The sequence below is a fragment of the Aulonocara stuartgranti genome (assembly GCF_965226115.1).
Source record: "Aulonocara stuartgranti genome assembly, chromosome: 3".
Taxonomy (NCBI): domain Eukaryota; kingdom Metazoa; phylum Chordata; class Actinopteri; order Cichliformes; family Cichlidae; genus Aulonocara; species Aulonocara stuartgranti.
In genome coordinates this window covers 25,829,708-25,843,041 of record NC_138941.1, presented here as the reverse complement: position 1 = coordinate 25,843,041, position 13,334 = coordinate 25,829,708, and the positions used below count along the sequence as shown (strand labels likewise).

The 13,334-nt window shown below is 41.5% G+C and overlaps 1 protein-coding gene across 1 annotated transcript in view; it reads right to left on the bottom strand.

Moving 5' to 3' along the window:
- Positions 1-2,210: 2,210 nt before the first annotated feature.
- The window catches only part of LOC309702871 (mitogen-activated protein kinase kinase kinase 11), a 52,413-nt gene continuing 41,289 nt past the window's right edge, over positions 2,211-13,334 (bottom strand). Inside the window, exon 10 of the mRNA XM_082527498.1 lies at positions 2,211-11,479. Coding sequence (XP_082383624.1) covers positions 10,893-11,479 — 587 coding nt within the window. The 3' untranslated portion in view covers positions 2,211-10,892. The remainder of the gene's footprint in view (positions 11,480-13,334) is intronic.

Sequence of the window (13,334 nt, the reverse complement as noted above, 5' to 3'; positions counted from 1 at the left end):
AACATCAGAAACACTCTCATTATGCATATCCATTTTGTCTTTATGTCACATGGCACATCACATGCTATAAAAGGCAGAAAAAAGTGCATGATTAGCCCAAAATTTGTGTTGTTTAGGAAAACATATACACACACTAACCTGTGCTGTCCTCACCCTATTGTGACTTTGTAAAACCAGAATATTTCCTTCTGTTTCTGGGCCAGGATTGGCATTATTTTGCCCAAACCCAAGAATGGACATTTTCTAACCTGAAAGATTTTACCAGGTTTGTCCACAACTTTATTCCTCAGTGAAATATATCTGCAACTATGTGGAACCAAAGTTCATGCAGAGATTCATTGTCCACAGGGGATGAACCTGTTTGACTTTAGTGATGCTCTGACAGTAATATTTTTAAATGTAAAGCAACTTAACTTCATGTAACTTAGTAACTATCTAGGTGACAGTCAGAGCATAGGTGGTATTGAACCTCAACAATGAATGCTATGACACCAAAGGGCACCGACAACAAAAACACAATGGAGAGTTTAAATTCCACGCCGTCTGGTAGCAGAGTTGAGTCCGTGTTGTCCGTACAGCTGTCCATGGCAGTCTTCCACTTTAAAGCACCCAACTTTACAGCATTAAAAAGCACATTTACAGCCTGGATACCTGGATAAAGTATGGGGTCACGTCTGCTTTGACTGGCATGTATCCTAACACGGACAGCTGTAGCCTCAACTCTGCTAATTGACAGTTGAGGCTGGTGGTGGTTGTGTAATGACATGGGGGTTATTTTCCAAGTGAGGATTATTTACATACTTATGACCACACTGTGCCAGCTCCTGATGGCTGCTGTCCAAAAGTCTTGTTGCCAGGAAAATAGGAAATGGGTGCAGGGATTTACTGGAATGTGTAAAAGAAATACAGTGTATATGGCAAAAACAGTACAGTACAGTTCTAATGAGGTCAATGTGTGTATTTGGATGTTTGTTTCCTGATCCAGGCGTGTTTTTACTGAATTGACTGTGTATTTGAGATTATTGCCATGCTGAAATATGAAGCTGCTGATGATCAGATGCTTTCCATATGGTCTGCATCACGGATCGAAATCTTCCTGCACTTTCCTGCATTCATAATTCCAGAATTTTCTGCGAGATCATCAACACCATGGCTGAAAAATGCAACCCCCAAACCATAGCAGAGCCTCCAACGTTTTACAGATGGCTGCACACACTTGCTGTTGTACTTCCTTTGTCCATATTGACAATTAATCACTCCATAATATCTGTTGCCAGTGATTTTCAGTGCAGTTGCTGAGTCATTTGGGATACCTTAGCCATTCCTCAAGAATAGCTTTTTGACAGTCGCCTTTCTGCCAAGACCATTTCTAATGAAGTTTTGGCAAACAGTGGATGGATAAACGGATCCGTGTCTGAGGTCCTGTGTCACATCTTTTCTAGATTTTCTTTCTTAAAGACTTGGCTTTTCGATAGCAATCATCTGCTGGAGGTTTTAAGCCTTTAACTTCTTTTTTGGCCCCCAAAAAAGTTGAGTTTCCTCAACTTTTTTGCCTCAAATCTTTCGAAGTCAACTTGTCTGCACAAAAATACAGTTTTATGCCTGTCAGACTGTTTCCTTTGTAGCATTTGTTTTTAGAGTCAACAAAAATGGTAACAAATTATGTGTTTTGGTGACAGGTTACTAGTAAATCTTTTTTTAAAGCCTAAATATAAAATTAATTTATTTAAAATCTCCAGAAAGCCAGGAGAGCTACTGTTAAAAACTGAAAACTCATTGGAAGTAAAGTATAGCAATGAAAGGTGGCGCAAAGAAGAAAAGATTCACTAGAAAATTATTTTGGTATTTTCTGTTTCTGCCTTGAACCTCGTCCTTCTGGCTAACCACGTGATTTAAATGTGACACTACAGATCTGGTTGCCATCACACACCATTACTGATCATTTAAGATTATAAGTGTGCGCGCCTGTCACCAGGTTTTTTACTATTGTTCTTTGTTCACAAAGAGCTAGAGGAAAGAAAGGTTCAAACACTCCTAAATGGCATCCAGGCAGTGAAGAGAAAGAACACCAAATATAATTGCACAAGAAAAATCACTCAAGTTCAAACATCGTCCACGATTTCACCTGGATGTCTGAACAACAATCATGTTTTTCTCTCATCAAGTTCTCTTTGTCTGTCCTTTGACATGAAAAACACCACAAACACATCACGAGTGTTACATTTTATTTGGTCTTATGTCTTTTTGAGCTTTTTTTCCTTTGTTTTTCTCCACAGGTTAAAACCCATTTTAATAGTCAAGAGAAATAAAAACATTTTCACATAACTGTATACAGAAATAATCCTCTTGTGCACAATAAAAACAGTTGATTAGGCCCAGCCCAGTGCGAGATTTCACAAAAATGCAACAAGAATGAATTTTCAAAGCCCAAGGACTGCAAAACCTCTAACTCGCAGGAGCAGAGAGTTTTGAGAGAGATGTAAAAATGACTGCCAGGGCAATGCAACAGTTGTGTTATCACATCGCCTAGGTTGTAATAAAACACACAATAGACATGGAAATTAATCCAATTACAAAAATAGCAAATAGATACAAAGGCAGAGAGGTGGTTGAGCTTGTCTGCTACCTTAAGGTACTTACAAACATTTCCTCTCCATCTAGCAGTTTTATGCACATAAAAATTCAGTATGGGTGCCCCAAGGGGACATTCGGCTGCAATTTAAGTGTAAGATTTTGCTGCAATGTACATAAGGAAAAGGAAATCGAGCTCTAACAGGCACATTTCTCAAGGCTTTTCAGTAACACAGACAAAGTACTAGGGCTTGCAGAAAAATCAGTTTCGTGCAGATTTGGCCAACTTGGTGAACGGGAACGTAACATTGATCTGTCTCATGTGAAGCACCCATACATCTTAAATACTCCAGTGAAAACCTAGAAAATGCTTTGTTCATATGAAGCAATCAATCCATCATCCTAACGTGGACTGTGTCCCTGACCATCTTGAGAATGAAATAGTTTTAATCCAGTGTGTAAAAAGATGGCCATTTATAAATATCCACATTAACCCCCCTATATATATATATATATATATATATATATATATAAATTTTGTCAATGTCCTCAGCTGGCTGGCAGGAAACTGTCAGAATGCAAAGTCTTTTTCACAGTACTGTGAAGCTGTGAGTGGGAGAGATTTGACCACTGAGTCATGGGGATTTGTACCATCCAAACCGTTTCAAATTGCCTCTCTGGATCGTTTAGAGTTCAGCCATTTAAGCCCAACCATGAGCACTTGAAAGAGACCACCTACTGTTAAATACCCTCGAGCCTTAGTAAAAGACTTTACCGTCTTATATCTGTCTAAGGAGACGTTAATCAGGTTAAGCCTCGCCAGTTTAGTCACCTATATATCCGTTAATATTGATTTTTTTAAAAATGAAGACGTCTTTGTCACTAAACGTGTCAGTGCTCTGCTAAACCTGCAAACATCCGTGAGCAAACATCAGTTCACTGGAACCGACTCGACCCATCAGTTGATATCACCTCTAGCTAGTGCTCAACTTTAACATTCACGCTACTGCGCATCTTGAAATGATTTATGCTTAGCTGTCCTTAATGAATGCATGATGGGGAAAAGGTGACATTTAAGGGGCTTTACCTGTAGGACTACCCCCATGAATCCAGATATACAGTAAGAGATCACATGACTAAGAAAGATCCCAAAAATATCAGCAAATGTTACAGAGAAGGCCATAAATCAATTCACACTTTCTATATTTAAGAGGGACTGTTTACTTAACCAACTCACAAGCAGCACAGAAGCATAATTTACAGGTTGCGCGGCTCCTGTCTGAGGAAGATCACGAGGTAATTGTGTGTCAATAGCAAGACGGAACAACAATCACAACCGCAGGGCTGTTGTTTGCTGTTGAGTAGAGGGAAGGCATGAGTATGTGGGCCTTGGACTTTATAACCTCATAGATAAAGTCTGTGTTTACTTTCTGCACTGAGCGGCAGCTTTCTCCAGGAGCCATCACTGAGGTCTTGAACGTGAACTGGTCTTTCTTTCATTTCTCCTATTCACTGGCTTTTTGTTGTTACTGAAAAAGGGACAGCAGATGGTGACCTTGGATGCACAGGCTAAAAAGAATTAGGAATAATATTCACAGTTTCAGAGCCTGAGCGTTAGCTTACACACCTGGCGGCGCCTGTCACAGACACAGCTTTTGTTCCTGTCCCTATTGGGATGTGCCACACCAGTACAGTTGATGAAAGATCATATTTGATCATTCTGTCTCGGCCTATTAAGGCCAAACAAAGGCCCAGGCAGGTGTTTCGATTTAATATGAGCCAGATCGAGCAATAATGCGTGTCTGTCACTGACAGCTAGCTGGGGGACAACTAAACAAGGGTGAAAACCAGGCATATTTGTAACATCCACTTAATTGAACACAAACAAGCAAAAGCAGCAAAGGTAAATGGAGTGAAAGCCGCTGAAATGGCAGGCCATCTATTTTGTTGTTTCAGAGTGTGCTCTACTGACCTGCCAAGGTAAAATTTCATCAATAAAGCAAATACAACACACGTTCAGCCGTAGTTTTTTTCCATCCGGCCTTATTGAACCATTCTCCAATTTGCCTGGTAACCATGAAGGAGAGAAAACATACTTTAACCGCAGCTGCAGCAATTCTTCACTGGACTTCCTGACTTTCTTCAAGTCGAACAGTGTTCTCTGCCACTGTACGTAATCATTTCAATTCAAGCCTTCAGACTGTTAAATGAGTTTCTTTTTCATGCCAGAAAACAAAACAAAACAAAGCTCCCATATTCTCCATTTAGCTTTCTTACTTTAACTAGAACAAAGTGCATTAATAACACTCAGCATTTCCCTCACTGTCACACACTAGTCATAAAAAGACAAAAAGAAGGAACACAAGTAAAGACAATATCAGTTAATATGTCCTAAAGAGTGACCAAAAAAGAGAGTTTATTCCGCAGACTGCTTGGGTGATTTGCTTCATGCCAAAGGTTAGCGTTAGCTATTAGCTACTGACGGCTAAATAGGCTGCTATTTAGTTTGTTTAACCATCTGTGTTATCAGGCTCCACCTAGCTGAGCTCACAGTCTTATCAAAATGAAGACTGAGCAGATAAAACTATTGAAAATTAAAAAGTAAAATAACTTACATTCAGAAATTAATCATTTCAGCAGCTTTTTGTTTTTGTTTTGTTGGCAGCTTTTTGTTTTTTCCGAGCTGAGCAGGAGCAACAAACACAAAAAAGCACTTTTATTTCTTTTCAAACTCGAGTTGAATCACTTCTGTCATTTCTGCAATATGTTAAGGTTTGCCAGATCATTTTATCAAGTGCTTTTTAGTGGTTTTACTTTTTTACTTTATAACCTCTTGCACAATATATTTGACTATAACTAATTTAGGGATTTTCTGGTTTCCTAATTTTGCCTTAAAGATGACAAATATATTAGCACCTGGCACTATTATTTATAAAGCTATTACAGGTGTCTCGGTCTCCCTGAATAGCATTAGTCCCATGGAAGTCTTTGCATGATTACTGCTACAGCTGAATCAATGGTTTAATCAAGGTAAATCAGATAATAAGTATGCATGTAAACACATCTGCTGCTCACAAAGCAGCCAAATTAAACCTGTGAGTGCAAGTGTAACCTGAACAAACACAAAAACAGCACATTCTACTGTTCCTCTTTCACAAAGGGTTTTGTTTTCTTTTTTTAATCTGGTTAATGGCTCTGATTTTTCACCTTTAAAATTTTAAAACAACACCACCACTCACAGGTGGCCTCTTGGCTTGATGAGGGTCAGGGCCTTAGGGGTTCTCCACGGTGCCATCTCATTAGATTTCATTCATGTAATAGCCAGTTGCCATTCAATGATTAGGGGTAATGGTCTGAGCTTGAACTCTGAATGAAGATCATAGACTCTCGTCTGCTCGCTGCCACCGAGCGGCTCAAAGCAGCTCACTGGTGGCCAGATATAGGGCTCGCCTTTAGAGATTTCAGTTCCTTTCTCCCTGTCAGTTTGTACTCGGGGCAGTGATTTGCAATGACGGATGGGGCGATGCCTGAAAGCGCAGAGCATCACAATCAACTCATCAAGACTTTAGTATTGGAGTGCTGGCTGTCAGCTCCAGCAGATAAATGGCAGCTCTGGTTTCTAAATCTGACAGCCAAAACCGAGAATCGGATGTCTTTGTCCACAAAAGGCTTCCTAAAATGTGTCCCTTTTATCCCCTCAGCGAGCTGACTGTACATCTTTCAGATTACACATTATGAACTGAAGTAGGAGTATTTTGTCTATGAATAACAATCCAATTGCAGCCTAAATAATTCATTACCACAAAGGCTTCTAACCACCTCGAGAAATTACGAGCAGGAGTAAAAACATTGTGTCCCAGGTAATAATGTAATCATTTGTGTAAAGCACTGCAGTTATTGAAAATAATATTTTATGTCACTGTACACACACACACACTTGATGGAGAAGGCCAAATTGTTCTTGTCATCATCGGGGCTGAGAGAAAATTAAAGTCTGGCTCCCAGAGAACGTGCAGACATGACGTGACTGGCAGGTTGAAGTGGATACTTCACACACGGACAATTTATGACAGAAATAACCTGCCAGACGTTTCAATCATCTCGATTTCCTTCATGCTTTTCTTTTTTTTATAGTGTGGGGGCTCGCAGAGCATCTGTTGACAATAACAGCTACCCAAGTGTAATTACTATCAGAAGATAGCTGTCGTGACATTGCGTGTCGACGTGAACAGACAAGGCAATAACTCGTCACTTGTCATGTCTTTAAAATGTCGGTGGGGAGGACAAGAGAGCGGAGAAAGGTGGGGAACGCTGCCGAAGGATAAACTATTTTCTATACTCATGTCCACGTCCAGGTGGTGGCAGGTGAGTTGTTCAATTGGAGAACAGGTTGACATCACGACAAGCACGCTGTCAAACACTGCTTGGGTAAACATGTCAGATTTGGAATGGTGGTGGTCTGTATGTAATCGCTTTTACTCGAGTGTTCACTGCAGTGGAACTTTGTAACCCTCCAGGTACATACCAACTACACAGTCATCTACATGACAAACTGCAGCCTCGTTAAAATCAGGCTCAAGGATTTAAAAGAAGCCTTTGTCACCTTGTCTAACAGCACTCATATCCTTCTTAACCGATTCATAATCCAAGGGGTTGGTACGACTATTTTCTTTTTATTTCCTAATCAGACAATTTGACATTTACGCCCACTTTCCGCAGCAGTTGCCAGATGTGCGGAGGCATGACAGTAGGCAGCGTTCTGAACTAGGTCTTATTTCCCTTTTTCCTTTTTTAAAATTCCTGATATGACTACCTCCATCTAATTTCAAATTGCAGAAGAGTTAAAATGTGCACTTGTGCATTTTGCCACATCTCTGTGACAGGAGGCTGTTCACTCAATCTAAAAAAATCTGCTATCAAATATAGTATAGAAGACACCCACACGTTAGCAGCTAGCACATTCAAAGAATTAAAAATGAGATCTTTACAAGCTGGCTATAGCTGGTATACACAGTAGAGGACACACGTACACGTTATTGGGCCAAAGAAGAAGACAATACACCTTTCAATTTCAAACCATAATGCCTTGGTAAAATGAGCACTCTCCTGCAAATGGACTCTGTCCTAGAACAAATGCCATCTCTTCTAGCTGCATAGAAACCTGGCTGTGACTGAACTGAACGCTCTGCTGTCAGGACAAAACTGCCCGCAAGAAAAACTTTCCAGATACGAAAGCAGTGAAGGCAGAACAAAATGAAAGGAGCAGAACTATCTCCCAAATCACCTCAGGGGTTAAGATGCAAAAAATAAAAAAATTGAGCTTTGACAGCGAAGATGAAGTCCGGTCAGGAGCTGTAGCCAGTGGCAACAGAGAGACAAAGAAATGGAAGACAGAAAAGGCGGCTCAACCTGTCTTTGAAACTTTATGCATGTGATAGTGCGCAGCTTAAATCTACACATAAGCCGGAGCGGGGCGCAACTCGATATGCGGGGCATTTTTCTAATGTCGGGGCAAATTAATTAACCAAATATCTCAGCGCTTTGTTATGCTCCCTGCTCTTATCGAGAGGCTAATTATCACTATCAGCTTCCTCTGTACGTCAGTGGGATTATTAGGCTAATCACAAAGCTTTTCCCTTTGGAGACAAGGTTTTCACTCTTCGACAGAACAAAGCTGTTATTGTCCTCCAATGACACGGTGACAGCGATGAAGCGAATCAGCATTTGTACTTGAAATGTTAGAGTAAAGCCATCGTTAACAGGCTCAGAGTTTGTGCTAGGTAGGTGGGTCTCTCAGGTGCTTCCCCTGCACTGGTTTAGTTATGTTGAACCAGTGCTTGAGCTGACTGTCAATTTAAAAAAAGCAAAAACACACCCTCAAAAGCTGTTGTGCATTGGTAGTCTGGAGCTATTTTGTTGCTGCAATTTTCCCACAACCTGTCTCACACCACTACATTCCTCGGGATGATTTTAGAAAATAAACTAATCCCTGAGAAAGTGTGAACATGTTACATTTAGCATGTACACTTATATACCACAACATTAAAACCACCTAATACTGGGTAGTGCTTCCGATTGCTTTCAAGAGTGCATGCAGAAACATGCACGTTTGCATGCGCTGGGAAGTTAGCAGTGGATCGTTTGGGGCTGGTGGGTTGTTCAGGATTGTTGCGGTCCATTTTGCTAATGCGGGTTTTGATCCGAGTCCAAATCAGAGCCTTCGATTTTTGAGAAGAGGGTTCTTGGTCTGAAACAATGCTAAGGCAGGTGATACGTGTCAAAAAAATCCACACATTTTACAGCAGAAAATAGCAATTTAAAAATATTGTCAGTCTTATTCACTTTCCCTCTCTGAGGCTTTAATGTTGTGGCTGATAGGTGTAGAATGTAATGTAATGATAATGAACCATGAGAAAGTTATTGCTGTAGTGCATTCTGGTGTGCTGAGGCTAAAAACATGATGTTGCCACATCTGTACAGTGAGGTTCTCCCTGTATTCCTGTTATTTTTTTTGTTATTTTTTTTTTTACCAAAACAAAAACCATTAAATTGGAGGGACGCTGCTGTTCTCACAACGCTAAAAACATCTGCTGAGCCAGGGAATATTGGACATTGCCGATCAAGAAACTTTAGCAGATATTCTGGAGAGTTAGATGAGAACATCAGTAGCACTTTCATTTCAGTGTGGAATCCATGAAGCCAGGTAAACTAAGCAAAAACAAAATTGCTCCTGTCAAAGGTAACAAGTCCATCTAGAACTTTAAGTGTCAATCAGCATTAAATTCGACTGGAAAAGCACCAAGTTCTTCTTAAGTCATCAGCTGGTAGGTTAACAACCACTGAGTGACCAGACGTCACTGCAGAGGGATAAAACAGAAAATGCTTTTTGTGTGGCCTTCACAGATCTCTGGAATGTTTTCCTTGGACTAACTTTTCCATATTGTTCCATGTTAAGCAATCTGCTTTGCGAATGAATGATAATAAGGATGGTTTCAATCTTCACATGTAACTCTCTAGGGAGGGGGGAAAATGAAGCATCTGGCTCATATTTACTCAGACATTAAATTTTGGTACATGAAGAAACTCAGAATCATGGGTTGTGAGACTGATAACGCCTACAAATTAAGCAGACTTTTTTTGTAAAGTACTTTAAAACACTTTTAAAGTACTTTGTTGAACCTCTTATAGGTGGCGGTGATTAGACAGTATTTCTAACAAAATCTGAGAACCATATGTTCAAATACTCTGTGTGATTGTGTCAGTTTGCTCTGTGTTGTTCTGTTCTGGCACTTTGAGGAGGTAAAAACAATGCATTTGCAAACAGCCTTCGTCCCAGGACTTACACAGTCACAGTGGCATTCTTTGGCATATGACGGGAATGCGGAGGGCACCCCTGTCTTGTTTCCTGTGCTGTGTTGCCTGCCAGCCTGAATGAATCTGCCAATTCCTGGCATTTCCCACAGAATGTGACTGGAATGTTATCTGCTTCCAAGTGGAATGCCTGGGTCACGGTTTCATCTCGGATTTCTTGAGCGACCTAGTATCCACTCAGAGTGCTTTCTCCCATAATGCAACACGCAGACGCAGTTTAAAAAAAAAACAGTAAGCTTTCCTTGAACAATGAGTCTAGACATACATGCAGACGATATTTTTCTTACACTGCAATGCTAAGCTGATTTGCAAATTTAAGCCAGATTCGTAGCATCTTCCCTACACACCAGATTAACCATTCAAAGAGCCTTGAAAAGATATATATTAAAAACACTTCACGAAATAAGGCACTCCAATTTTCCATTGTCCTGAAGGCGTTCAGTCTGCAGAGAGGTAGAGGCAGATGAAGCTGTGCAAGTCGCCTTATCCACCTCTGCATTGTCACAATGCTTCAAAGGTAAGGGGAGATGAAAGCAGTTGATATGAGCAGTCTGATAGAATCTGAAGATGGGGCTAGTGATCTGTATCCTGCTCCTTCAAAGGGATAGAGAAACAGAGGAAAAAAGAGAGAGAATGAAATGGGCACCAGCTATTGGTTCACAGGCAGCTATCCCACAATTCATTGTACCACCTTTCACTGGCTTTCTGGTTTCCAAAGCAGCAGGCTGGTGTATAAATAAGACCTGTGATGATTGGTGCTCCCAAAGGGGAAAACCTCCCTTGGTAGGTTGAGTCATGAGTGTGCATGTTTTTTTTTATTTTTTATATAACATCCGAATCCTTGTTCCGAAGTAGGACATAGTAGTGGAAACGGTCCTGGACTGTGCTCCTGCAATCAAATCCAGGCTCATATCATTGAGAATAAACCCCTTGTCGGGGCAAGGCTGGATTCAGAACCTGTCGTCTTTGAGTTGCGTCGGGGACTTGAATGGCTTGAGCCCCAGTATCCTGCGGGGGTGAGCCCTCTCTTTGGTGCCATCCAGAGGCTTGTTGCAGGCCCCGCAGCCAAAGTCAATAAGGGCCGAGTCAGCTGAGTTAATGGGTGCTATACGGAACGAGGGCAGCGTGGGAGAGCCGTTGGCAGAACATGGGGCAGAACGCGATGTGGGAAAGGGAGCTGAGAAGGGGTCAAAGGGTGAGGCACCATCCGAACCACTTGACGGATCAGCCTTGAGGGCAAAGGGGTCGCAGTCAGGAGAGGGGAAAGGGTCACAGTTGGTGAAGGGGTTGGTGGGTGACGGCTGATAGCTCAGTAAGTTGCTTTCTGAGCGGTGTGGGCTGCGCCCACCACCTGAGTTTCCACCACCTGCTGAGATAAAGCTCCAAGGGTCGATGCGGGGGCGGATGGGAGATGGGCGGGGCCGAGGAATGACGCTGACCTCCAGGCGGCGTGTTTTGGGGCTCCAGAGCGCAGGGTTGGGGTGGAGAGCCTTGTCATCAAAGTCCTGTGTGTCTTGGCACAAAGGCAGGTCTAAAACTGAAAAGCACATAAAAGGAAAGAAAAACATTAACGAGGCACTGAAAGACAGTATCTGTCCGAAAAACACTGGAAACATTTCAAAACACTGTTTTTTGTCAAGTATATGTAAGGTGAATATAATGTGGTGGGGTGTGCAATTTCAACTGTTTGCAACTGGAGTACAACATTTTGACAAGGTGCTAAAAATTCCATGTGCACAGCAAGCTGCTGGCGACGATTCGTCATTCAGAGTTCATAAGCAGTCAGTACAACACTGTGCTCATTACTGTCCCAGTGGACCCCAACCAACAACACACTTCCTTCACTGTTTGTACAAGTGCTGAACAACAAGTGAGCAGAAGTTAATGCTTGGAGGAACATTTTGTTCACTGTAGGTCTACCAGTTAAGAAACAATCAGTAGCAAGACCCACTTCAAGAAGGATTTTGACATTACCTCTGTGGATACTCAGTATCGTAGCAACCAGTGTCTCAACTGAAAAAATATTGTTGCAAATCTCTCTGAAAGCTCTGATTTTTCAGAAGAGATGGCAAAACTAAAAACCTTTTGGACCCCGTTGGACAGAGGCCCTAACTTAAGATGACCCTGCTGACATCATGAGCGTTAGTGAATTGAGGAAGTTGCCATTTCCTCATGCGGAGCTGTACTCTCCTTAATGGCTTAACCTTTTCACAAATACACAATATGAGAAAAAGGCTTCATATTCAACATATTAAACATCTTCATCATTTTGTCTTCAACTGTCTTGGTAGAAAAGTTTAATTGTTAATCTGCAAATGACTCTCAGAGTACTGCAGAACTGCCCCAGTGCGCTCTCAAACACTCCTCTCCAACCAAACTCTGCCAAACCGTGTGTGATGAAAGTGATCCAAACAGTAATATGAAATCGGTACATTACTGTTCCAAGAAGAAATGGAACAATTACCAGCACAGAATGCTGATGCAATTAGTTTAAATTAAGTATAACATAGTACAATGTAGCTCTTTGACAAAGCAGCAACAATGGCAAGCAGAGAGTGTAAATTAGTACCGACAGGAACATTAAACTCAGTATAAATCAGTCTGAATGAACATTTGCTAGTTCCAAATGTGATGTGTCTGCCAAATGGCATTATTTACATCAACAGCAACTCTCCAAGGCTGCTAAGCTATTCAGCTGACAAGAAAAGAGCAATCAAGAGTCACATGAGAGCAGGAACAAAAGTAAAGAAAAAAGCAGAGGAAGGAATCCTCTGAATTTGTCTCTTTCACATGCACATTCTCCGCCAATAACCTTGTGGCAGTGTGTCTATGCATCTGAGCCTGAGTCATTACAGCCAATAAACATAATAAGATGTTTAGCTAAAACACTCGCTGTTTAATTATGTGTGGCTTTTTAGCCGGATATAACGGGCGCACATGTTTCGGGAGATCATGGCTGTTAGCAACGGAGCAGGCGAGGCTCGTCTGCTCAGTACCTGCGGGTAGAGCTGGGGAAAAAAACCTCTCTGTGGAGAATCCAAGGCTTTGTGACTCAATCGGACCATATATAGAGTGTGAAATGTTACCCAGGGGCACTCTTAAAGCCTTCCTGAAGCCCACTCGCTCACAGAACAACCAATGCTCATGCCTCCGTCATTACAGATCTGAAGTGTGTCAATGTGTTTCTGATGCATATTAGCCTTCGGAGGGATAAAACAAAACTGTAAAATTAAAACGCTGATTAAACACAAAGAATTCATTTAAACACAAACCACGACACGTTTCATAATGAAGGATACTAATGCTAACTACCGGCACTACTGGCCAAGCCTGAGAAGCGATGCTGAACTTCAGCCAAATTCCCAATCTACCCGAGCCAGTGAGGTCAAGAA